This window comes from Lynx canadensis, chromosome C1, assembly GCF_007474595.2.
Source record: "Lynx canadensis isolate LIC74 chromosome C1, mLynCan4.pri.v2, whole genome shotgun sequence".
NCBI classification, from domain to species: Eukaryota; Metazoa; Chordata; class Mammalia; order Carnivora; family Felidae; genus Lynx; species Lynx canadensis.
The window spans coordinates 176,314,109-176,340,564 of record NC_044310.1 but is presented as its reverse complement, the minus strand read 5'-3'; the positions used below and the strand labels follow the sequence as shown (position 1 = coordinate 176,340,564).

Sequence of the window (26,456 nt, the reverse complement as noted above, 5' to 3'; positions counted from 1 at the left end):
TTAGTAAATTTCATTTCCTTTGTACCTTGGTTTCACAATGAGCCATTTTATGACTCATTACAAAATTTTTGTTTGTTTTTGAAAGGTAGCAAGAAGACTTTCTTTGATAAAACATCCCGAGTGCTCTACCATGAGTGGTGGGAAAGCTATAGAACATTTGGCCAAACAAGGAAATAAACTGCATTTTGATTTCAAACCTCCCATGCAACGAGCTAAAAATTGTGATTTTTCTTTTACTGGACTTCAACATGTTATTGATAAGATAATAACACAAAAGGAAAAAGAGGAAGGTATATTTCTAATTTGTAGAGTTGGAAAAATAAGTAATCCTGGATTGTGCCTAAAAACACCTATTCATTTCTGCAGGGATCCAGAAGGGGCAAATCCTGTCTTCAGCTGCACACATTGCTGCTGCAGTACAGCACACAACAGCATGCCACATTGCAAAAAGAACACATCGTGCCATTCTGTTTTGCAAGCAGAGAGATTTGTTATCTCAAAGTAATGCAGTGCTGGTAAGTTTTGTTATCGCCTCTAACAATAATAGTAACACTTTATAGTATGTTATTTTTCTTCTAGGTACTTAATTGATCCTGTGCATAGAATATGATATCTTTATGTCCTGTGCTAGCCCTGACAGAATGAAATTATGCAGAATAAAAACTAACAGCCATTTCTCGTACAGCTTCTATGTCAGCTTTATGGGACATCTTTATAGACTGTGTGGCAAAAAACTCCAAGGCTGCCTCTTAATGAATTTAAAAGTGGGTTTGCAATAAGAAATGAAATACAGTAACTGTTACTCTTATTTTAGAAAAATAAGCTAGTTTCCTTGAAATTTATGTTCCTTTGATGAAATCCATTTAAATCTGCATGTAAGCCTTGGTAAACTTCCTGTTTAACTGTATCTTAAACTTCATCCTTTTGAAACTTATAAAATGAGAAAATATTTAAATGATGGTAGATTCACAAAATAGAATATTATGTGAATATCAAAGGTAATAGCTTTTTAAGAATAATATAAAATGAAAAAAATGCTTATAAGTAAAAACAACAGGGTCTAACATATTGTTGTACTATGATTATAATTAGAAAAATGTTAGAAGAATATATATAAAAATAATAGTGATGCTGGTATTGAAATTATTGATTTTCTTTTCCTCCAAATTTTTATCATATAGCTATATCACTTGCCTGTTCCCCACCTATCAAAATGTAATATTTTCTTATTGTATAATGCTTGTATTTTCCCCAGGTTTAGCTAACAGTTTGGCTCATATCCTTATGTAGTATTTGTTGATTTGGGTCTTCCCAATTCCTTCAGGTTGTATCTGGAGGCGTTGCAAGTAACCTATATATCCGAAAAGCTCTGGAAATTGTAACAAATGCAACACAATGCACTTTGTTATGTCCTCCTCCCAGACTGTGCACTGACAATGGCATTATGATCGCATGGTAAGCCACAGGATATATGTGCTTCACTCATAATTATGTAAATATTAATTTCTATTTCATCATGTTAAGTCTTCTTCCTTTAAACCCTGGTCTATTTATTTTATTTTAATGATTCTTATTTAGGAATGGTATTGAAAGATTGCGTGCTGGCTTGGGCATTTTACACAACACAGAAGGCATCCGCTATGAACCAAAGTATGTAGTACCGTTTATAATCTCTATGCAAGTTGCAGTATAAAATTCAAAGCCTTTTATATATGAGGTTTTCATCAATATTCTGGTGGTACCTGAATAAAGATTATATTATTTCATGAAATTTCTTAATAAATATTTTTGCTACAGTATCAAATCATAAACATTTTGACAAATCATAGGTTAGAAATAGGTGGGTGGGTAGGGATGATGAATACCCTCATTTACTAGCAGAATGGAAACCATGTCCATGGCCTGGACTTTTGTAATATCAAAGCAATCTCAGGACCAGCTGGTATGCTGGGAAACTTCAGAAAAATGTGTAAAAAGCAGTCAGGTCTGAGACTGGGTTGTGAGTATGTTCCTCCACAGGCAGCTGAAAAATGGCCAAGAGATAGCTACTTTCTGAAAGCCTTATTTCCTCTACCAAATCAGAGTTCCAAAGAATAGCACAGTGTTTCAATTTGTTATCAAGTTCTGGTCTAAGTTATTTCTGGAATAGTAAAAATAGTAAAGGATGATTATGTTTCATAATCTATAATTCTATTTTCCATATGATTTCATTTAATGTTTTAAAACTTTTCAGTATTTTAGTCCATAACTATTGCTACATGAACCACAGAGTATTAAGACTATAAACGAACAGAGTTTAATTAGTTGTGTCAGAAGGAATCTCCTATGATGATGGCCTACCCTCAGGTAGAATATAATGTCTGATCCAGTGTTGCCTTCTTGTGGCAGTGTTGAGGCTGGAGGTGATGACTTTTTTCACATTAGGGTCCAGTTGAAGCCTTACATTGGGCAACGTTGCTAAAAAGCAGAAATCTGAGGCCAAAATTATTTACTGGGAAAGCACAGAGAAAGAGGGTTGGATCTAAGACCTCTCCTGCCGGTAGCGACAGAGGAAGGTGGAAAAAGAAACAACCCAGCTTTTGAAACCTCAAAGAAGAATCAGTAAAAACCTGGAGAATTTCTAAAGTAGGAATGGATGTAGATTTGACTTTAGCTGTATGGTGAACTGTTTTTACCCTTTCAGCTTTGTAGAGAATTATAAGGTATTTTTGTTGTTGTTTTTTATTTCAAGTTTTTATTTATTTACAGTGAGAGTAGAACTATTTCTTTCAAAAACTTCTCAATCCTCAAACTCATTGAATTGTATACATTAAAGATGTATAGCCTTTCACATGTCAACTATACCTCAAAGTGGTTTAAAAAATTACGAAATTTAGAGTTCTTGTTAAAGAAACTGGCCTTTTCTTCACCCATTATTCCTGCTGTATTTATATTCAAGAACCATCATCACATATGATTAACTGTACATTAGATATGTATACTGTTTGTCAGAATTCAAAGCAAATAGTGACAGATCAGGATGCAAATATTTGAAATAATATGATTTACCTGATTGTGATGCAGATGTCCTCTTGGAGTAGATATATCAAAAGAAGTTGGAGAAGCTGCCATAAAAGTACCACGATTAAAATTGAAGATTTGATTTTTGCTTTTCAAACAATCTCTTAAGGTAGGATTTCAACATTAAGTTGTGATTTTTTTTGTATATCAAATTGTGGAAGATACATAATATTAATTGTTCATCAAGACTTTCTTATGTTATTCCTTTTCTTATATTTGATGTTTAACCTGGTCTTCTGAGAGACAAATAATATGTTATAGTCTTATAAGGTAGTATAGGTTTTTTATTATCAAAAGTAAATTAAACATCTTGTGGGGAAAAGAATGTACTGCTATTGGTAGGTAGAAAGAAAACCTTGGACGATATACAATGATTCTGTTAAATCCTGGCCCCATATTATACAGGCCTAGATCTTTCTATCTTCTCATATCAGGATACTAAAAGCTTTTTTTTTTTTTTTAATTTTTTTTTTCAACGTTTTTATTTATTTTTGGGACAGAGAGAGACAGAGCATGAACGGGGGAGGGGCAGAGAGAGAGGGAGACACAGAATCGGAAACAGGCTCCAGGCTCCGAGCCATCAGCCCAGAGCCTGACGCAGGGCTCGAACTCATGGACCGCAAGATCGTGACCTGGCTGATGTCGGGCGCTTAGCCGACTGCGCCACCCAGGCGCCCCTAAAAGCTATTTTTTTACACTATATTCTATTTATTTTATTTTATTAAATATATTTATTTATTTAAGAGCACACGTGTGAGTTGGGGAGGGGCAGAGGGAGAGGGAGAGAGAGAATCTTAAGCAGGCTCCATATCCAGCACAGACCTCAACGTGGGTCTCAATCCCACAACCCTATGATCATGACCTGAGCCGAAATCAAGAGTTGAACGCTTAACCAGCTGAGCCACCCAGGTGCCCCTAAATTTATTTATTTTTAATTGAACTGTAATTGACATACAATATTATGTTAATTTGAGGTGTACAACATAGTGATTCAACATCGATATGTATTATGACACCATGATAAGTATAGTTTTACCATCTGTACCATACAAAGTTATTACAGTATTATTGACTATATTCTCTAGGCTGTACTTTTCATCCCCTGACAAATTTATCTTATAATTGGAAGTCTGTACCTCTTAATCACCTTCACTTATTTCACCCATTTTCTGTGTACCCTGCCCCTACCCTCACCCCTGGCAAAAAGGTGGTTACCAGTAGAAGCTATTTTTTTGACTCCTGCTGAAACATTAGCCTAACTTTACTAATGAGAGAGAAATTTTAGAAATGTAGCCAGGTCAAAGTCATGTCAAATCAGAGAATTCTAAATGAAGACAAAAGGTGACTCTAACAGAATGCATGTTATTAATTATGAAAATATATGTTATTACGTATATTCCCTGGAGCAATTGGGATATCTATACATTTCTTAAAACCCATCTGAGATTTTAAGTAATCCTTCTAGTGTGTACTGTACTTTTTAGTTGACCACATATATTTATATCCATTATTTTAAAAAAAAAAAAAAAATTTTTTTTTTTTCAACGTTTATTTATTTTTGGGACAGAGAGAGACAGAGCATGAACGGGGGAGGGGCAGAGAGAGGGAGACACAGAATCGGAAACAGGCTCCAGGCTCTGAGCCATCAGCCCAGAGCCTGACACGGGGCTCGAACTTCCGGACTGCGAGATCGTGACCTGGCTGAAGTCGGACACTTAACCGACTGTGCCACCCAGGCGCCCCTTATATCCATTATTTTAGAAATTGTATTTAATCAATGAAAGTAAATGAAATGTAAAGGTTTTTGGTTTTGTTTTTAGATAATTTCCTCTGATTTTGAATCTTTATACCAGTTTATCACTTTTTTTCTGCCTAGATTAAAGTAACTAAATGTCCTGTGCTTTGAACATAAAGATGATGCTGCTGACTTTAATGTCCTTTGAGAGATTTTACCAGTAAAGAGTTATGTCACATCATCCATACTGGACCAGGTTGTTAGCTTTCTACTCAAAGACTTGCTTTGTTCAGAAACTAGGGGGTAAGGATAAAAATCGAAAATGAAAAGATTTCTTACTTTAATCCTGCCTTAAGGTGACCTCTTTCTTGGGAAATTCCATAAGTAATTCCTTTTTTTTTTTTTTTTTTTTAAGAATTATAATCATAGAATACTGCTTTTGGATCATCCATTCGAGAATAAAAAAATATACTTTATATGAGGGAACATATAGAAACAGTCAATATTTATACAACTTTGTATTCTTTGCTGTTGAAGTATAGCTATGATAGAATTGGTTTGTAAATATTATTTGGAAGAAACTATTAGTTTGTGAATTCACAGTTTTCATTTAAATTTGTATTCTGTATCATATGAACCTGAATTCACAAAGAAGCAGTATCAGTATTTCCTGTGGCTAACACAATCAGAGTGCATATAAACTATGGAAAGAAATTGACCAAAATTTCTTCCCGCTGTCACAAATATTATAAAATGGGGATATCTATAATCTAAGTTCTTAAAATTTTTAAGTATCAAAACTGCTACGGGTGCTTCAATACAAGCATACTTGTTAACATTGAGTTCATGATATAAATAAGAGAAACTACAGATAAAGAAAAAGCAATTTTTAGAAACATTCCATATCTGTAGGCCTCTCAATAAGTACTTGGCCAGAGGGAAGGAAGGAAGGGAAAGAAGGGAAAAGGTGAAAAGGAAAAGGAAGGGAAAAACGTTGAACTCTATATGGGCAAGCATATTTACCAAAGTTAGCTAATAGTACAGGTAAAAGGCAATTCGCTGAAATACTCTGTTTACTCAGTTATGTTATATGTTTTTTACCACAATTAGATTAAAATTAAAGGTAAAAAAATTGGGGGGCATCTGGATGGCTCAGTCAGTAGAGCATGTGACTCTTGGTCTCAGGGTGGTGAGGTTGAGCCCCATGTTGGATATAGAGATTACTTAAAATCTTAAAAAAAAAAAAATTAAAAAGATTGCTCAGGAATTCTTCTATACGTTCATTCTAATGCTTTTATTAGCCTTCAGTAGGCTCTGGATTAGCTTTCTGCACATGTTTCCCTAGTTGGCTCAAGAACACTATTCTTGGTCTTGATACTTCTGTGATATCTGATGAAGTTGCAGATGAAAAGGAAAAAACATTGTGAGAAACAGTGGTCTTTTTTGTTGTGTTGAAGAGTCCCATGAAATTTGTTACAGGAGGTATCAAAGTCAAAGAATCTCTTGGTTGAATTTTAGGTTTTAATTTTCTTCGGTGCTCTTTCCCTAAAAATGAGAGAGGCACAATTAAATGTCTCTTTCTTAAGCCCAAGAGCCCTAGATACATTCTCATTGGTCTTGGTTCTGTATAGTTCTATTCTGTCCAAATCACTAAAACATAGTAAGAGAATGGATCAGTAGCTTCCAGACTTGTGGATGTCAGAGTGCAAAAATTTGTGGGGGCCAAAATATGGTTCCAGCTTGTTATTATGCCAAGTTGAGACTAATAAAAGAACAAATAGCAACACAATTTTATAAAACAAGAGATATTTTAATACCCAAAAGAAACTATAAAAGGCGCTATCTCAAAATGACACATTTAATATTGAATGAAATTAACTTTATCAGAAACTTGCTATATTGTCCTTATTTTTTCTTATGTTATCATAAACCCGTGAAAACATTATCAGACCATTATTGGTACACAGATTGCTATTTAGAAACCAATATTAAAGTGAAGAAAAAAATGGGATTGACTTTATTCCTTTATGTAAATTACTCTTACACTAAAGAAGCTATACAAAAAATATTCTTCTACCCATGATATTCAGAAATATAGCCTCCCCCACACATCTAGGTTTCCTCAGAAACTCCCTGAAGAAGTGAAGTTCTCTCTTGTCCTTGTATTCTCTTTTTTTCTCTCCCTTTCCATTTGTGACACCTACAAACTGATTGTGACTTTTGAATGGTTCTATCCTTGCTTTTGATTATAGGATAATATACCAAGGCTGATATTGGTCCTACACTAAACACACATGAACAAGCACTAAGTATATAAATGAAATAAAAAAGTAAATTTCTTTTCCCTCTTTTTTTTTTTTTTAATTTTTTTTTTTCAACGTTTATTTATTTTTGGGACAGAGAGAGACAGAGCATGAACAGGGGAGGGGCAGAGAGAGAGGGAGACACAGAATCGGAAGCAGGCTCCAGGCTCTGAGCCATCAGCCCAGAGCCCGACGCGGGGCTCGAACTCACGGACCGCGAGATCGTGACCTGGCTGAAGTCGGACGCTTAACCGACTGCGCCACCCAGGCGCCCCTCTTTTCCCTCTTTCATATCTAATAGTAACCTTATAAGATCTGGGCTCTGATTTTACAGGCCTAAGTCACTCAGCCATCATCTGCCAAATATATATAAAACTGTAGAGGGGCGCCTGGGTGGCGCAGTCGGTTAAGCGTCCGACTTCAGCCAGGTCACGATCTCGCGGTCCGTGAGTTCGAGCCCCGCGTCGGGCTCTGGGCTGATGGCTCAGAGCCTGGAGCCTGCTTCCGATTCTGTGTCTCCCTCTCTCTCTGCCCCTCCCCTGTTCATGCTCTGTCTCTCTCTGTCCCAAAAATAAATAAACGTTGAAAAAAAAAAAAATTAAAAAAAACTGTAATCAGTGGAAAAAATGTGATCTCTGCCCTAAGAACCCACAGATAAGTTGTACATGAAACAAAACAATAGAAATATTGTAATTTAAGCCATACTTACATGTTGTTTCAATAATGACCTATTTCTATGCATGGCTTATGAGAAAAAGCAAACAGAGAAGGATTTATGTCAAGTGATATAGTAGGAAAGGCCTTGAAAGAAATGATTAACATGGTCTTATAAATGGGAAGGTATTTTAAGTATACAGAATGACAAAAGCAGAGTTTACAGGTAAACTTTTTAGGGGGTAAACCTCTACAGTTTGAATTTTTAGAAATGGAACACAGAATTGTAAAGTGTCACATCTAGGAGGTACCTCAGAGATGAAAGAAAAATCAATTACCTTTCTTAAAGACAGGAGTTATGGATGGTCCTCCATTTTTCTCTAGACTAAAAGGAAAACATGTATCACAAAAACTAGGAATATATAAAGACTTTAGTACACCCAGGCAATAAATTCCATACCCAGTGGCCTAATTTATATGTTACCTGTACTAACTATGCATGTTACCTGTAGGTATTTTATATTCAGTCACTCATTTACCCACTTATCACTCAAACATTTGGAACGTTAAATCTGCTTGAAGTGATCAGTGAAAACTTCATGGGAAAAGAGACACTTCAGCTAGGTTTTGAAGAAAATAGGTCTTCAAATGAATGAGACAGAGGGAATAGGATATGAAAAATTACAGTACTATAAAACAGCATGGCATGTTCAGAGAATACTAAGTAGTCTAGCATGGTTGGAATTAAAGGTATCTAGAGATATATGATGGAAGATAGGTTGGAGAAAGGTCATTTTAGCTATTAAGAATACCACAAAATTTAAACTTTATTTTCAAAGCAATGGTTTACCAATGAAGTGTTTCAAGCCAAACAAGGTGTACCTAGTTAATATAGGGGTGTGTGTGTGTGTGTGTGTGTGTGTGTAGGGATTTAAAAGCAATTATTTTATTTTTTATTTATTTATTTTTTAACGTTTATTTATTTTTGAGACAGAGAGAGACAGAGCATGAACGGGGGAGGGGCAGAGAGAGAGGGAGACACAGAATCGGAAGCAGGCTCCAGGCTCTGAGCCATCAGCCCAGAGCCCGACACGGGGCTCAAACCCACGGACCGCGAGATCGTGACCTGAGTTGAAGTCAGACGCTTAACCGACTGAGCCATCCAGGCACCCCTAAAAGCAATTATTTTAAATCATCACCCTGTATGTGTAACATAGTTACAGAATTTCCCTGGTAATAATATTTAAGTCTTGCCTAAAGCTAATATATTAAAGGTGGTTATCACAAATGTATAACTGGCCAATTTGATGAGGAACATTTGCTGCTGTCCACTTTAATGAGGCATAGGCTTCAATCTGTCCATATGCCAACTTGATGGCTACAGGGTAACATTTAGGCTAGCATGTTGGCTCAGAGTGTTTCCATACAGGTTCAGTTAACACCAGTAAAATTATGTCTCTCCATATTTCAAAATTTCCATATACAAAGACTTTTCTAATCTGCTACTCTTGGGGCTGGATGGGGGCATGGGAATAGAGAAGTGATATGTACACCAAAAAAATGCTATCATGATCCCAACCACAATCATTATACTTTCCAGTAGTGGTATCAAGGAATATTTTGTGGAAGGGTATTGTCTATCCCAAAGTTTCCAAACTGATTTTAATAATCTTTTAGCACATTTCCTATAGTTTCATTTAACCAAACTCATTCACTGAGTTGTTATGAAAATTAAAGGGAATAGCCCATATAAATACTCTAAGGAGAGTTCTTAACACTGTTAGTTATGGGAGTAATTATTATTTGCTTACTAGCTTCACCTCACCTGCTAATCATTCTTACAAGTTTACTGACCACTGGTCACTACTTACAATCCTAAAAGTTGGGTGCTTGCTTCGGTAGCACATGTAGAATCCTAAAAGTTGGGTGTTCACAGCTCCAGGGGCTGCCATTCATCCTCGGTCACTGTAGATTGGTATGGTTTTTACACCTGTTTTCCAGTAGATGACAGTAAAGTACCCAAGGAAGGGACATCTTTTTGTAATTCCCAAAAAGTTGCTATGTAGGCTAGTTGGGGGAGTTACTGTGTAAAATAATACTTTTCATTATTTATCCTAAATTGATTTTTGAGCCAGTAAATATTATTTTTAACAATGTCAATTATAGGGGTGCCTGGGTGGCTCAGTTGGTTAAGCATCTGACTTCGGCTCAGGTCATGATCTCACAGTCCCTGAGTTCGAGCCCTGCGTCGGGCTCTGTGCTGACAGCTCAGAGCCTGGAGCCTGCTTTGGATGCTGTGTCTCCTTTTCTCTAAACCTCCCCCGTTCATGTTCTATGTCTCAAAAATAAATAAACATTAAAATTTTTTTTTAAAAATGTCAATTATAGCAATTTAATTTAGATTTCCCTGGCTTATTATATAAAATTAGGTACTCAGTTTTGGGTTTTCAGTTTTTCAAAGACTTAAAATGAAGATGTACTAAAAATTGGTTTATAGAACCATGATGTATTGGATCTTATTCTTTTCTATTGTTATAGAGTTAATACTGTACCTTGAATAGTTCTGTTTCCTACACATAAATAGTGCTAGTTGCAGAGACTTGTAATGCAGCTACATCTACTAAAGAAAAGAAAATGTATCCATTCTAAGGAGATTCTCCTCTCCCTTTTGCAGAAGCTTAAGCTATAATGAAACTATAACACTGAAGCAAAATCCTCCAAGTAAATAAATGCCTTTCAGACTTTGCCATAACTCCAGTCACCGAGTCTGATTTAGCTGTTTCTATCCTGGGAGTCTGGCCTAACTTTGAATCAGGTTCCAAAGTCCCATCTGATGCCAAGGTCATGGTGGTATTCCTGGTCAGCTCAAATCTCTCAAGTATATCCCCAAAATGGCTTCCTGGATCAGACTTGGAGGCAACCAGAATCCCAAAAAGCTTTCTGAAATGTGAATAATCTTGGCCAAACAGGATCCCCAAGATCTGGTTGTGTTCATGCCGGCACAAGAAGTTCTGTTGCAAAATCAGAATTAAAACAGGCTTTGGCAGTGGACATTTAGAATGAAGTTTATCTCTTGGTATACAAGGCACAAAAATAGTTCCCCTTGTTTGAGCTTCCTTAAACTTTCTTACAAGTTCCTTTATCGATAATTTCAACTTCACAAATACAGACACAATACCTTAATGCAGGAAGTCCCACTCGCTGTTGCATCTGAAATTCCTTTAGAAATGCTGGGTTAATACTTGCATCTCTGCTGATATTATTTGTTAATCGAAGGAACTGATTAGGCTTATTTCTGCATTCCTTTAATAGGATGCGGAAAGCACTTGCGTTGTAAGTTAAGTAGCCAAGAGCACAGGAGCAAGCTGTGCGAACCTAAGTGAAGAAACAGTTCCTCCATTGAGCTAAAACATCTAACACATATTCTCATTAAACATTTCCTAAGAAAGTCTTTGCAGCTGTGTTTAACAAACGTGTGTCAACCAATGGCAATCTATACATGGACGCATAACAACGATGTTTTCAGAGAGAGAGATGTCAACTGCCACTAATTACTAGTAGTTGTTCTCAGTCCGGACTGCATTTTAGAATCGCCAGCAGTTAAAAACAACAACAACAAAAACCCACCAACTGAATCAGACTCGCTTGGGGGTAGAATCTGGGCATTTGTATTGTTTCTTAAAAGTGCCACAGGTGATTCTAATATGCAGCCAGTAAGAACCATTGAGTTTGAAATAGGACAGTGGGTCTCAGTCTTGATTGTGCATTGGAATCCCCTTGATAGTTATGAAAATTACTCGTGCCTAGGTACCAACCCTAGAAGATCTGATTTAATTATTTTGGAGTGCAGTCTGGACACTGGAATTTTTTAAAACAGCTCAGTTGATTATAATAGGAAACCAGATAAGAGACGATAAGATAAAAACAAGTTTAAAATAAGACACTCAGGAAAGCAATTCAATTTTCCACTGGCAAAAACAGAAAAAGTAGATCTTTCCTTTCTTAAAGGGAATACCCTCAGTCTGTGACCCTGAAGTAATTAAGTTACTCATATGATTAATTAAATTATATTCCTGGGCAGTTCTTAGAAAATCTGTTAGTGGTGGCCTAAGAACTGTCATAGAATGAACAAAAACCACACACATCCCGGGTAACAGAGGATTCATATACTGGTCTCTACATTGGCATCTGACTGCTTTATATGCCCATATAACTTCCATACCTTGAACAGTGGTTCTCAGTGTATGGTCCCTATCCATCAGTTTCAGCTTCTAGGAACTTGTTAGAAATGCACATTGTAGGGCCTATACCAGATATATTCAATCAGAAACCCTGGGAATGGAGCCCAGCAATCTATGGTGTAACAAGTCTTCCAAGTAATTCCTATATTCCCTGAAGTTGGAGAAACACTACCTTAGACCTGGAGGGGGGAAGTGCAGGGGAATACTTAGAGGCAAACCACTACTACAGCCAGCCCAGCCTTCTTCACACTGTCATCTCTAATCCTGTTTGGCAGATAAGGAAAACTCCAATGGATTCCATTTTCATGCATTCCAAATAATCATAGAAATGACTTAGTGATATCACTGGTTAGTAACTAACCAGTTTTTGTGAGAGATTTTATAAATATTTTATTACCAATTTCTATATCATCAGTGTACTTATTTGTAGATTGAATCTTAAGTTATTGAAGTTAAATGTGCACATGTTGTAGGAACAGAATTGTGGATGGCAGATACTGTACTAGAAAACTCCTCTAATTTTGTATTAGTAACATGAACTATTATATAACATACTTAACCTGTGGAGAAATTAGCCCACAAAAGTGAGAGGCAACTTACATTTTTAGAATATTCAATTATAGAAAGACTTTTGTTTTTACCTCTTCTTTTTCTGAATACAAATGATAGCAGAGCCGTTGGATTGTCCCTAATGTGGCAAATGCTTCTGGAATACCAGCTCTAGAATGAGCCAGGCTAGCTATTAAATTTCCTACAAATAAGAAAAAAAATGCTTGTGTTATTTAAATGATATAAACTGATATACTGTACTTTTGTTCATTTGCACATATTGTTAAAAAGGATTGAGTCACAAGACATCTCTGTTAATGAAGAAGATCTGAGAAGAAGCATGTATATATTAAATGTGGAAATTTTTCCCCCAAATTGTGATTTGGTTTTCTGTCACAAACAGTAAAAATTAATTAGCTTTATCTAAGAGTGGGGAATTTTGAAAATCAGAGGTTTTTATCCCCATGGCTTCAGAATATATTTTGTTTTGAGCTTTAGCATTTTTACATTTTTTTAAGTTTATTTATTTTAAGAGACAGAGAGAGCACATATGAGCAGGGGAGGGGCAGAGAGGGAGGGAGGGAGAGAATCCCAAGTAGCTCTGTGTTCAGAGCTCTCTGCTGTCAGCACAGAGCCTGATGTGGGGCTCAATCTCATGAACCATGGCATCATGACATGAGCTGAAAGCTTAACCAACTGAGCCACCCAGGCACCCCTGAGGTTTAGCACTTTTTTAATGACTATGAACATAATGATTGAACTACCATAAAAAGTTAGTATGTCCTCTTTGTAGTCCAGATTGCTTTGAGTTAAGAGCTTAATGGTATTTTAAAACCAAGCAATGTATTACTAACTTAAACTTAAAATCATTGAAGTTTTTGCCATAAAAACAAATGTTTGGGGGTTGAAAATAAGGTAATTCAGTAATAAAATAAATGTGCAGCTACCAGCTTACAACCATTTCATTCAAATATGTGTTTTATTTTTAAAGCATTCATGTGATATTCTTTCACAATATTGTCGCTGTGTTGGAAAAAGTACAACACAAATTTTAAGATATAAAGGCATCCACCCATATAAATGTGGATGGATACTTTATTGAGGTATTCATTGGGTTTTTGATCTTGTATTTTTTTTTTTCTGGCCTTCTTTATAAACCAAGGCCTTTGTATTTATTGTTTCAGGATGGGGAGGGATGGGTTGTATGGCTTGGAGCAAAAATTGTCTTAAGATAACCTTTTTTTCAGGCTTATATATTTTTAAAATCTATGTGTATAGAAGGCATTATTTTAGGTGAAAAGGAGAAAGGAAGAGAGGTGTCTCTGAAGATGAGGAGTAAGAAATGGGGAACAAATGGAGGCAGTCAGAGACTCTAAGACTAAGAAGGAGATGATAGGAACAGGAGCTTTGAGTGGAGAATGGTTATGTAGTGCACATAGGAAAACTGGACAGTTGGCAACAGAAATCCTAGTCTTTGCAAAACTTCTGTGCCTTTGGAGCTTCTTCTGGGAACCATGACTTAGACCTTTAGCACGACACTTATTTTACATTATATCTGCAGCCTGAATATCCTGCTTTGCTTGAGATACCCCAGACTCTGGAGATGCATATGACTCTGATGGTGGAGTGCAGAGAAAGGCCCAGTAATTTTTGAGATTGAGTTCCTACCAGCCTGAGACAATATGTGAAAGCTAGTATAATATGGTATTTCTTGCACAAAAGAGTTTGTGGAGTAAAATTTAAACCCACTACAGTTGTTTCTCAGAGCCATAGAATTACTATGACTTGAATTAAGAATGCTATTTAGATAAAAAGTATTTAATAATTTCTTTTAAACATGTTTTTGTCCTAGTTTCCATCAGAAAGTTTGTGTTTGCATGAATTTTCCTTCCATCTCAAGTAAAAATATAATTCCATGGCAGCAAGTATGATTTCCTTTCCTACCTTCTATGATCCATTTCAGTTAAAACAAACAAACAAACAAACAAACAAAAAAACTATTTATTTTTTGGTAGTAGTCACTCCACATGGTTGTCATCCTGATACTGTTTCATGTTGTGTTGAGAGTGATCTATCAGGGCGCCTGGGTGGCTCAGTCGGTTAAGCGTCCGACTTCGGCTCAGGTCATGATCTCACGGTCCGTGAGTTCGAGCCCCGCGTCGGGCTCTGTGCTGACAGCTCAGAGCCTGGAGCCTGTTTCAGATTCTGTGTCTCCCTCTCTCTCTGCCCCTCCCCTGTTCATGCTCTGTCTCTCTCTGTCTCAAAAATAAATAAACGTTTAAAAAAAAAAGTGATATATCAAGTCAATTAGCTTATTATTAATTTTGAAAGTTAGCTCTGGAGGAGATACAGTTACACAACTAGCGTTAAGTGTGCCAAGAACTCTGTTGGACTATTTTGCTTTGCTATATTGCATAGCAACAAAGGGAACTCTTTAAATGTTAGCAAAATGTGAACAGTTGATCAAAAGAAAACCAGACAGAAGTATAGCAGTATAAATCTGCCATTACTTTCATAAATCAGTGTGTAAACTTTGTTGTTGGTAGCTCATAGTTTAATTCTCATTTTCTTTCTGGAAAAAATAATTAGAGGTTTGAAAAAGTAAGAAATCAAAAAGGCCATGTTCAGAGTTACCCTGCTGCTTTTTGGGGTGCAGAGTAGACTCCCATTGTTCCATGTAGGCTTACTGTGGAGTTCATGTAGATTTGTACCAGCTCATTCTTCAAACCATGTGACATAGTATCAGGCTTATTATTTTATTATTGCTCAGATTACAAAAAATTATTTTTGAAAATAGTTTTATGTAGTTATTTTATGTAACTACCTTCCAGTTATTTCTTACCTGTCAAGACAATAGTGGTAGAATGAACTGAATACAGACTGTCCACTAAAATAGTGACACCTCTTGCAGACAAAGTAATATGGTCCATGTCTATAATGACTTTAGCTAATATAATAATCTGAAAACAAAAAGAAGCATAGAATCATTGAATGTTTTCTATTTGGCTTCTCTAATTAAGCTTTAATGTTTTTTGGCTACTTCTCAGGAAGGTTAGAGGGGTAATTTGGTATTATTCAGTAGAAGAAAAGCAAGTGGCAGGGGTGTGAGTTAGAGTGCTTGTCCCTATCTGATTACTGCAGTGAACATGGTAGGCCATTGCATTCTTCCTACAATATTTGCAGGTTTTCCATTCTTGAAGTATGGGTTCATAGAAAATATTTCTCCTAAATGTTATAGGCTAGAAAAAGAAGAGAGAGAATAAGAAGAACCCATATACATCTAGTTGTCATGGGTTGAAGAACCAGTGTGATCAGGTAAAGATCTGCAGTTAGAAAACATGTCTTGGATACTACCATGTTTTTCTGCCTGTAATATGTGGATGATAAAAATAATACTATCTGCCCATCAACCTGACAGGGTTCTTATAAGCATCAGGTAAGGTACAAAGGCAAAAAGTGCTGGTAAAATGAAGATATCCTCATAAATAACAGGGATTTTATGAGGTGGAAAGGGCTGGTGTGAAAAATACTGCAAATTTTACAAATCAGTAAACACTTTTCCAGATTAAAATTTTTTCTAATTTTCAAGTTTTTGACTAAAAAGACACTTATGGATTTGAAGTTTTAACTTCAGTTTTGTACCTGAAATGCTGCCATTGCCTTCTCAGTTTCAATTGTTGATTCAAGAAAAGGTTCAAAAATTGATATGGTCATTATTCCACTTTCCAATATTAAGTATTGTTGAAGGCGATTATTGAAGGCAAAAAGGGTTAATGCATAGCCTGCTCTTAAACAAACATCCTAGAAATAGGAGAAACATGCATTATCTTTTTTTCTTTTTTTAACTCAAAAAGGCAGGTTTTAGGTTTATTTATTTTTATTTATTTTTAAGAGAGAGAGAGAGAGCCAGCAGAAAGAGAGGGAGAGAGAATCCCAAGTAAGCTCTGTGCTGTTAGTGCAAAGCTTGATGCAGAGCTCAAATTCACGAACGGTGAGACAATGACCTGAACTGAAATCAAGAGTCAGACACTTAACTGACTGAGCCACCCAAGTGCCCCACATGCATTATCTTTAACTTAGTTCATTTATTATGTTACTCAAGGTAACAGATTTTGAATTCTCGCCCATCCAAATACATTACATTCTTATCTCTGGGAGTAAAACATGACATCATTGGGGAAAACAGGTAATAGAGTCAACCCAGGATGTCATTGAACAGATTAAATAGAGAAGTAAGTTGTGGCTTCAGGGAGAAGAGAGAAGTAATTTTCATATTCAGAGGGAATGTTAATAATTGTGCAAATAAATACCTAAACAGCAATAGGAAATTCCATAATTTCACTAACCCTCAACTTTTTTGTTTTAACCTATTTTTATTTTCATTTCAACATTTCAAAGTAGAATTTGATAAGTCAAAACTTCCTTGTATAGCATACTATATATTACATGTTATGCATTGTGGGATGGTCTCTATCATCTCTCAAAATAAGTTCATTTGTAAAATTCTGTACTATATCCTAAGAGGGAGACAAAAGAAAGATGATTTAAAAATCACATTTTAATTTTCTGGGACTTGGCAAACAGAGCAAAAGCCAATTCTTAGAGTCTGTTCACTTGCCAAAGATGAACAAGTATGGTAGATCTTCCAGAAAGACCCAAAAGATAGAACTTTATCACTAAATCTTATTTTTAATATTTTGCTTGAACAGTATAGTACAGAGAGAACCATTAATCTTAGCGAGTTTTCTTCTTTCGGTGTTAATCATTACATAAAAGTGCTATATGTGCATACTAAAATATTTACCAATAAAATTATATGATGCCTGAGATTTTCTTGAAAAATAATATAGGAAGAGCAAGTGGATATATAGATTAAATAAAACTGGCCATGAATTGATAAGTGCTGAAACTGGGTCATAGGAATATTTAAGTTCATTGTGCTACTTTTTTATTCTGTATGTGTTTGAAATTTTCCATAATAAAAATTATGTACACACAAAGTAGTCACCTGGCCATAAGCAAGAAGAAAAGTATTAGGAATACACAAAAGAACAGGGTCCAGTGAATGAAGCAGGTGGGAACAGGCTGAGAAGAAAAGGAGAATGATTAAGAGCAGAATGAGTAGTAGAAGAAAAAGGAGAAGGGTGTCCCTGAGGAATGAGCAATGAGAATAAAATGTGGAATGAACAGAGAGAGAAGAAAGGTGGCTTAAAGAGTCAGTCAGACACAAATTCAGTCTCCTCACCCTATATTCCCCATATTATTACAGCAGCACATCTCCATTTTTTCATATACCACAGTACAGTAGAAATCTATATATTAATAAATAATGCTTTGAGTTCATTTCTCCCCCATAGCCCTCTTTTCTTCCTCCCAAATCTAAAACTGACAGTTGGCAGTTTTCTTCCCTAATTGCTAAATGCACTATAGACAACAAAAGTTCTCAAATTTCTCTAGGGTTAGTGGTATCCAAAGTATGGCCCATGGACCAATGACAGTCGACAAAATGGTTGACATCAGGATTACAAAAACTGGGAATTCGAATTTAAAAGGAACAGCTCTTCCTTATAGTTAAATACCAACTAATAAATCTAGAAAGATGTTTATGGCAGTATTATCAACAACAGCCAAATTATGTAAAGATCCCAAATGTCCATTGCCTGATGAATGAATAAAGATGTGGTGTATATGTATATATACAATGGTATATTACTCAGCCATAAAAAGAATGAATCTTGCCATTTGCAAGGATGTGGATGGAGCTAGAAAGTAGTATGCTAAGCGAAATAAGTCAGTCAGAGAAAGGCAAATACCATATGATTTCACTCATAGGTGGAATTTAAGAAGTAAAACAAACATAGAGGGGAATAAAAGAGAGAGGCAAACCAAGAAACAGACTCTTAACTATAGAGAACAAACTGATCGTGATGAGAAGGGAAGTGGGTGGGGAGATGGGTTGAGTAGATGATGGGGATTAAGGAGGGCACTTGTAGTGAGGACCGGTGTTGTACGTAAGTGATGAATCACTACATTGTACACCTGAAACTAATAGTACACTGCATGTTAACTAACTGGAATTTAAGTATAAATTTGATTAAAAAAAAAAAAAGGAGAACTTTTAAAAAAAATTGTCGTTAGCCAAATACCACAGTAATCATTGCTGCATCAGTAGATGCTAAAATTGTTGAGCAAAAGTACATGCAAAACAGAATATTTTCATAGGCTCAAAATGTCTCACCTTAAGATACTTATTAAAAAAGGGAAGTACAGTGACTTTACAGTGGAGAAATATGGCAGATACTACCTTAACCAAGTACCCAAAGTTAACATTGCCAGTTATAAGACATAACAGCACCATGTACCTCCTGAAATGATGCACTAGGCAGGTGAATGAAGAAGACCACATCATTTCTATGGTATTCTTGCCAAAATGCATAACCTCAATTTAATCATGAGAAAACATCAGATAACTCAAATTGAAGGGCATTCTACAAAGTAACTGGTGTGGACTCATCAAAAATGTCAAAATCATGGAAGACATGTAAAATCATGAAAAACAAAGGACCGAGTTTCACAGATTGAAGGAAACTAAAGGGACATGACAAATAGATGTAATGTGAGATCCTGGATTGCATTCTGGGACAGAAAAAGGACACTGCTGAGAAAATTGGCAAAATTTAAATAAAGTTTGCAGATTAGTTAATAGTATGGTATCAATGTTAATTGCTGGTTGACATCCAGGAAAGTGGGATGAAGGATATGCTAGAACACTCTACTATTTTTGCAAAATTTTGGAAAACCTAAAATTATTGCAAAATTTAAAGTTTTTGTTGTTTTAATTATCCTACCCATTACAGATTGCTGGGGGAAGGCTTTCCTTTATCACAAAGTTTGAGAAGCACCACTAGAATAGTGGGTGACTGAGAGTTGAAAGGTCATAAAATTTCAAATTTCATAAAATTTCAAAAAGAAAAATTTTGATGCGTCCAGGACAGAAGAGATTTGTTTATTGGCTCTCTAAGCATTAAAATTGCTACCTTTCAACTGTATCAAGAGATGCAGCAGGGCATTATATCATAATCAAGGGGTCTATCCACTAAGAAGACCTAACAATTGTAAACATTTATCCACCAAATGTGGAAGCACCCAAATATATAAATCAATTAATCACAATCACAAACTCATCAATAGTAATACCATAATAGTAGGAGACTTCAACACCCCACTCACAGCAATGGACAGATATCTAATCAAAAAATCAACAAGGAAACAATGGCTTTGAATGACACACTGGACCAGATGGACTTAACATATATTCAGAACATTTCCTCCTAAAGCAGCAGAATATACATTTTTCTCCAGTGCACATGGAACGTTCTCCAGAATAGACCATATACTGGGACACAAATCAGCCCTAAGTAAGTACAAAAAGATCGAGATCATACCATGCATATTTTCAGACCACACCCCTATGAAACTCGAAATCAACCACAAGAAAAAATTTGGAAAGGTAACAAATACTTGGAGACTGAAGAGCATCCTACTAAAGAATGAATGGGCTAACCAAGCAGTTAAAGAGGAAATTAGAAAGTATATGGAAGTCAATGAAAATGATAACACCACAACCTAAAACCTCTGGGATGCAGCAAAGGTCATAAGAGGAAAGTATATAGCAATCCAGACCCTACTAAAGAAGGAAGAAAGATCTCTGATACACAACCTAACCTTACACCTTAAGGAGCTGGGAAAAGAACAGCAAATAAAACCCCAAACCAGCAGAAGACAGGAAATAACAAAGATTAGAGCAGAAATTAATGCTATTGAAACAAATAAACAACAACAACAAAACCAGTAGAACAGATCAATGAAATCAGAAGCTGGTTCTTTAAAAGAATTAAAATTGATAAACCACTAGCCAGTTTTATCAAAAAGAAAAAAAGAAAGGACCCAAATGAATAAAATCAAGAATGAAAGAGGAGAGATCACAACAACCAAATAAAAACAATAATAAAAGAATATTGTAAGCAATTATATGCCAATAAAATGGGTAATCTGGAAGAAATGGACAAATTCCTAGAAACATATACACTACAAAAACTGAAACAGGAAGAAATAGAAAATTTGAACAGACCCATAACCAGTAAGGAAATCGAATTAGTAATCAAAAATCTGCCAAAAAACAAGAGTCCAGGGCCAGATGACTTTCCAGGGGAATTCTACCAAACACTTAAGGAAGAGTTAACACCTATTCTCTTGAAGGTGTTCCAAAAAATAGAAATGGAAGGAAAACTTCCAAACTCTATGAAGCCAGCATTACCTTGATTCCAAACCCAGACAGAGACCCCACTAAAAAGGAGAACTATAGACCCATTTCCCTGATGAACATGGATGCAAAATCCTCAACAAGATATTAGCCAACCGGCTCCAAAAATACATTAAAAAAATTATTCACCACGACCAAGTGGGATTTATACCTGGGATTCAGGGCTCGTTAAATATCTGCAAAACAATTAAAGTGATTCATCACATCAATAAAAGAAAGGACAAGAACCATATGATCCTCTCAATAGATGCAGAAAAAGCATTTGACAAAATACAGCAGCCTTTCTTGATAAAAACCCTCAAGAAAGTAGGGATAGAAGGAACATACCTCGAGATCATAAACACCATATATGAATGACCCAACACTAATATCCTTAATGGGGAAAAACTGAGAGCTTTCCCCCTAAGGTCAGGAAGGGATGTCCATTCTCATCACTGTTATTCAACATAGTATTGGAAGTCTTAGCCTCTGCAACCAGACAACACAAATAAAAAGGCATCCAGGTCGGCCAGGAGGAGGTCAAACTTTCTGTCTTTGCAGATGACATGATACTGTATATGGAAAATCCAAAAGATTACACCAAAAAACTGCTAGAACTGATTCATGAATTCAGCCAAGTTGCAGGATATAAAATCAACGCACAGAAATCGGTTGCATTCCTATACACTAACAATGAAGTGACAGAAAGAGAAATCAAGGAGTCAATCCCATTTACAGTTGCACAAAAAAACCCATAAAATACCTAGGAATAAATCTAACCAAAATCTATATGCTGAAAACTATAGAAAGCTTATGAAAGAAATTGAAGGAGACACAAAAAAAATGGAAAAAGATTCCATGCTCCTGGATAGGAAGAACAAATATTGTTAAAATGTCGATACTACCCAAAGCAATCTACATATTCAATGCAATGCCTATCAAAATAACACCAGCATTCTTCACAGAGCTAGAACAAATAATCCTAAAATTTGTATGGAACCAGAAAAGACCCCGAATAGCCAAAGCAATCTTGAAAAAGAAAACCAAAGCAGGAGGCATCACAATCCCAGACTTCAAGCTATACTACAAAGCTGTAATCATCAAGACAGTATGGTACTGGCACAAGAACAGACACTCAGATCAATGGAACAGAATAGAGAACCCAGAAATGGACCCACAAATGAATGGCCAACTAATCTTTGACAAAGCGGGAAATAATATCCAATGGAATAAAGACAGTCTCTTCAGCAAGTGGTACTGGGAAAACTGGACAGCGACATGCAGAAGAATGAACCTGCACCTCTTTCTTACACCATACATAAAAATAAACCCGAAATGATTGAAAAACCTCAATATAAGACAGGAAGCCATTAAAATCCTAGAGGAGAAAGCAGGCAAAAACCTTTTTGATCTTGGCCATACCAACTTCTTACTCAACATGTCTCCGGAGGCAAGGGAAACAAAAGCAAATATGAACTACTATGACCTCATCAAAATAAAAAGCTTCTGCACAACAAGGAAACAATCAGCAAAACTGAAAGGCAACCGACAGAATGGGAGAGGATATTTGTAAATGACATATCAGATAAAGGGTTAGTATCCAAAATCTATAAAGAACGTATCAAACTCAACACCCAAAAAACAAATAATCCGGTGAAGAAATTTGAATGGAATGGAATTGGATGGAATTGGAGAGTATTATGCTGAGTGAAATTAGTCAGTCAGAGAAAGACAAAAATCATATGACTTCACTCATATGAGGTCTTTAAGAGACAAAACAGATGAACATAAGAGAAGGGAAACAAAAATAACAAAAACAGGGAGGGGTACAAAACATAAGAGACTCATAAATATGTAGAACAAACTGGGGGTTACAGGAGGGGTTGTGGGAGGGGAGATGGGCTAAATGGGTAAGGGGCACTAAGGAATCTACTCCTGAAATCATCGTTGCACTATATGCTAACTAATTTGGATGTAAATTTTTTAAAATAAAAAATAAAATATAAAATATAAATAAATAAATAAATAGATAGAAAAAAAATTGCTACCTTTCAAAGATGAAATAAGTCAACTATGAAAAATATGGAACAATATTTCATTATTACAAACTAATGATCTACCAAAGAGATTTTACATTTCTTATGTAATATATTTAAATATTGCTGTGCAAAAGACATAATTTGAGGATATGGTCTAAAAACCATTCTACATGAGCTTTAACATTTTGTAAAAGCATTACCTTATCTTGTGAGTGAAGAAGATGAAGGACATCGGCATACTTAAATCCTTCATTTTCTTGTAATTCATTCTGTAACAGATCATTCCCTAGGACAATGCATGCCAAGGAAAATGCCACTTCAACCTAAGTATGTAGAAATTAGTTTATGTTTCACTCATGGTTTGTCAAATGACATATTTCATTATACAAACATTTGTATGGGATATACTAATTCAACTGTGTAATTCATTGATTCCAATTCTCTAATAATAGAGAGGCATTTACAATGTCCGAAGCAATGTCCCTAGCAATTTTTAACAGCTGGGAAAATATCCTTCCTAAGTGTGCCATCACCAACACAAAGCTCCGTTTGAGAGGTGGGGGGAGCAACCAGAGCCAGCAGGAAATGTGAGGAGGTATTATCTTAAGTGCATAGTTGTATCCTTTCCACATCTAAAAGAGAATTTTTTTTTTTTTTAAATCCTGGCCTGGAATAAAAAACTGTTTTGAACTGCTTGTTAGCTGTTGACCATTGAATTCTAAAGCTTCAATGGAAGGCCTATCAATTAAGGAAAAAATTCCCAAGACTGGGAAGTAGTCCTGAAGAATAGTTTTGCTCTAGTTCCAGGGTCATTTAATTCACATTCTGAAGCCTTTTAGGAGGATGTAAATGAACTTTGTTTATTTTCGGGACTCAAGATAAGTTTTTTAAGATTACATTATGCACTTCTATGAAAAATGTTATGAATTTGAACAGCATGCTTATTATTTCAAAAGTATTTTGTTTACTATCGCATCTTATTTGAAGAAAAGTATTGAAATGTATTGATGTTATGTTTTTAACAAGTTGAAGAACTCATTGAAAGCATATACTGAAATATGGATGGGCACAATAAAAGTAAACTGTTTAAAACATGAAAATGCATGTTTTAAAATAAAAATGTATTTTTATGTGGCAAATTCCATGGTCTTCTGAAATTTATTTGTACTTTGAAAGTCAGTGTAGTTTTTCATATAATTCAAGCCAAAAAATTGCAAGAATATGTTCCTTCCGTTTCCCTAATCAACTCCTATAATAGAATAATCTCTTTCATAACCAGAAAAGCTGCATAACTTCTAACATCTTTTCTGATAACACATTCCTTAAAAGAAATAATTCTGTATTTGCTTACATATTTCTGTTTTCTCATTTCCAGCAGAACTCATACCTAATTTTGAAGAGAAAATGTATTTTTTGTTGTTATAATTTCCTGCCTGGCCAACTCTAGATGTCATAAATCTCCAAAGGATTTGAATATATGCAAATGTCATTTTATTAAAGGCAGTTCACTAGAAGTAAATAGAAGAGTGAATGACTCTTAAACAGCTTGTAAGATATTTGTAATGTTCACGTTGGTAGAGGTAGGACTGTTTTGATGGTTAACATTGACAGGAATCACTTAAATTTGAGAATTTTTGCTACATAAATCACATATCCTCATCATCCCCACCCAGTTTTAGCAATCAATATCTGAGGAAGTAGGGAAGAAATTCTGTGAATAACCAAATATCTGAGGAATAAAATTTTGATGAGTAAGGACACAAGACTTAATTATTTGAAAATTTATTATTTTAATAAAATTAACTTTATCTTTACTACTATATTTATAAAGCAACTCTTTTATTTTAAACTTTTAGGATAGGTTAAATTTTTCTAGTATACTTGTGAACTTGCATGAAGATACAGTTTATTCTCAGAAAGTCATATTTCTGTTAATTTTTACTGTATCAGAAAAAATATTAAAACCATTTATATACCTTAATGTTAGGAGAAGGGTGATTTCTCAGTAAATGAATAAGTACTGGAAAGGCATTTTCCTCTACAACAAATTGTTGACTGATGGGATTACTTGTATGGGCAACACCTATAAGAACATACATGTCAATAAGATAATATTTCTTTCTATCTTAGAAATGGTAAGGTCAAAAATAGCTTGGTGTATTTGGCTGATAAAGTGTTCTAGCATAATATGGTTATTAAGATACAAAAGGAAATGCTGTGTCAACACTATTTTACCTGAATTATTTTTTTTTTTTAAGTAGGCACCACACCCTGCATGGAGCCCAATGTGGGACTCAGACTTATAACCCTGAGATCAAGACCTGAGCCGAGATCAAGAGTTGGATGCTTAACGGACTGAGCCACCCAGGTGCCCCCTGAATTAATTTTTTTAAAAGGCAGAATGAATAAACATGGAAAAATTACTATTAGAAATGTGGATGTTTTTCTAATAGTCACAAAACAAAGAAATAAGAATGCTAGACTATCAAGGAATAAAAGTATAATAGCTATCACTTTTTGAAGATTTTTATTTGCAAAGTACTTTACAGGTGCTATTGTATTCCATAAAAAATTATTTTTATAAAAATGACTAGAGTAAATCACCTGGTTAAAAATTCTAGATTCCTTAAATACACATACTAAAAAGATAACCTTACTGTCTCCTTTTATAACATAATACTTTAAATTGTAGGCCTAATTTCAATTTAAAAGTCATCTCTGTCTAGTGAACATGTATAAATAATTGTAATTCTTTTATTTTGCCATCAAAAATCACAACACATACACTGAGGGTTTATATACTTAAATATAAATACAAGATCAGACCTGTCTCTGAACAATGAAGGAAGTCACCTACTTAATATCATCTGGGGAAGTTTGAAGGAACTGCAGGTAATAGAAAGAGCAAAGAACATGTTTGTTTCCTTGTCCCTAGTCCCCCACTGACCACCCAGGAATATACACAGACACTGATTACATGAATATTCTTCTTTCCTTCCTTCCTTCCTTCCTTCCTTCCTTCCTTCCTTCCTTCCTTCCTTCCTCCCTCCCTCCCTCCCTCCCTCCCTCCCTCTCTTTCTTTCTTTCTTTCTTTCTTTCTTTCTTTCTTTCTTTCTTTCTTTCTTTCTCTCTTTTAGAGAGACAGAGCCCACTTGTGAGCAGAGTAGGGGGGAAGGTAGAGGGAGGGAAAGAGGGTGAGAGAGAGAGAGAGAATGAGAGAGAGAGAATCTTAAGCAGGTTCCCCACCCAGCATGGCACCTGATGCAGGGCTAGATCTCACAACCCTGAGATCATGACCTGAGCTGAAACCAAGAGTCAGACACTTAACTGACTTAGCCACCCAGGGGCCCCACATGAATATTCTTGATTCAGCTGGCAGATATTGAATGCCTAATGTACCAGGAGTTGAAGTAGGAATTAGGACTAAAAAGAGAAATTAGAATGTCTGCCCCCAAGGAGTTTATAGGGGAAGCAACTATATACGTGCGGTAAGTGCTTTAGCAGAGGTGGAGAAAAATACACTGGAATCACAGAAAGGGGATTGCTCACTTCAGAGTAGGTGGAAAAGGAGTA

General features: G+C 35.6%; 2 protein-coding genes across 3 annotated transcripts in view; one reads left to right on the top strand and one right to left on the bottom strand.

Moving 5' to 3' along the window:
• The window catches only part of OSGEPL1 (O-sialoglycoprotein endopeptidase like 1), a 32,390-nt gene extending 6,952 nt beyond the window's left edge, over nt 1-25,438 (top strand). The window contains exons 4-9 of one of the 2 annotated variants that reach the window (XM_032594453.1): nt 86-290; nt 367-515; nt 1,325-1,455; nt 1,579-1,650; nt 3,064-3,169; nt 25,145-25,438. In XM_032594453.1, coding sequence (XP_032450344.1) covers nt 86-290; nt 367-515; nt 1,325-1,455; nt 1,579-1,650; nt 3,064-3,142 — 636 coding nt within the window. In that variant the 3' untranslated portion in view covers nt 3,143-3,169; nt 25,145-25,438. Of the gene's footprint in view, nt 1-85; nt 291-366; nt 516-1,324; nt 1,456-1,578; nt 1,651-3,063; nt 3,170-25,141 lie in introns of both variants that reach the window. The other variant, XM_030325169.2, reaches the window with a different exon arrangement.
• Nucleotides 6,093-26,456, bottom strand: part of ANKAR (ankyrin and armadillo repeat containing) — a 75,779-nt gene continuing 55,415 nt past the window's right edge. Inside the window, exons 16-23 of the mRNA XM_030325167.1 lie at nt 24,860-24,966; nt 23,084-23,206; nt 16,185-16,343; nt 15,385-15,502; nt 12,635-12,744; nt 10,931-11,127; nt 8,091-8,137; nt 6,093-6,340 (exon numbers count right to left, since the gene is read on the bottom strand). Of these exons, the coding sequence (XP_030181027.1) occupies nt 6,093-6,340; nt 8,091-8,137; nt 10,931-11,127; nt 12,635-12,744; nt 15,385-15,502; nt 16,185-16,343; nt 23,084-23,206; nt 24,860-24,966 (1,109 nt within the window). The remainder of the gene's footprint in view (nt 6,341-8,090; nt 8,138-10,930; nt 11,128-12,634; nt 12,745-15,384; nt 15,503-16,184; nt 16,344-23,083; nt 23,207-24,859; nt 24,967-26,456) is intronic.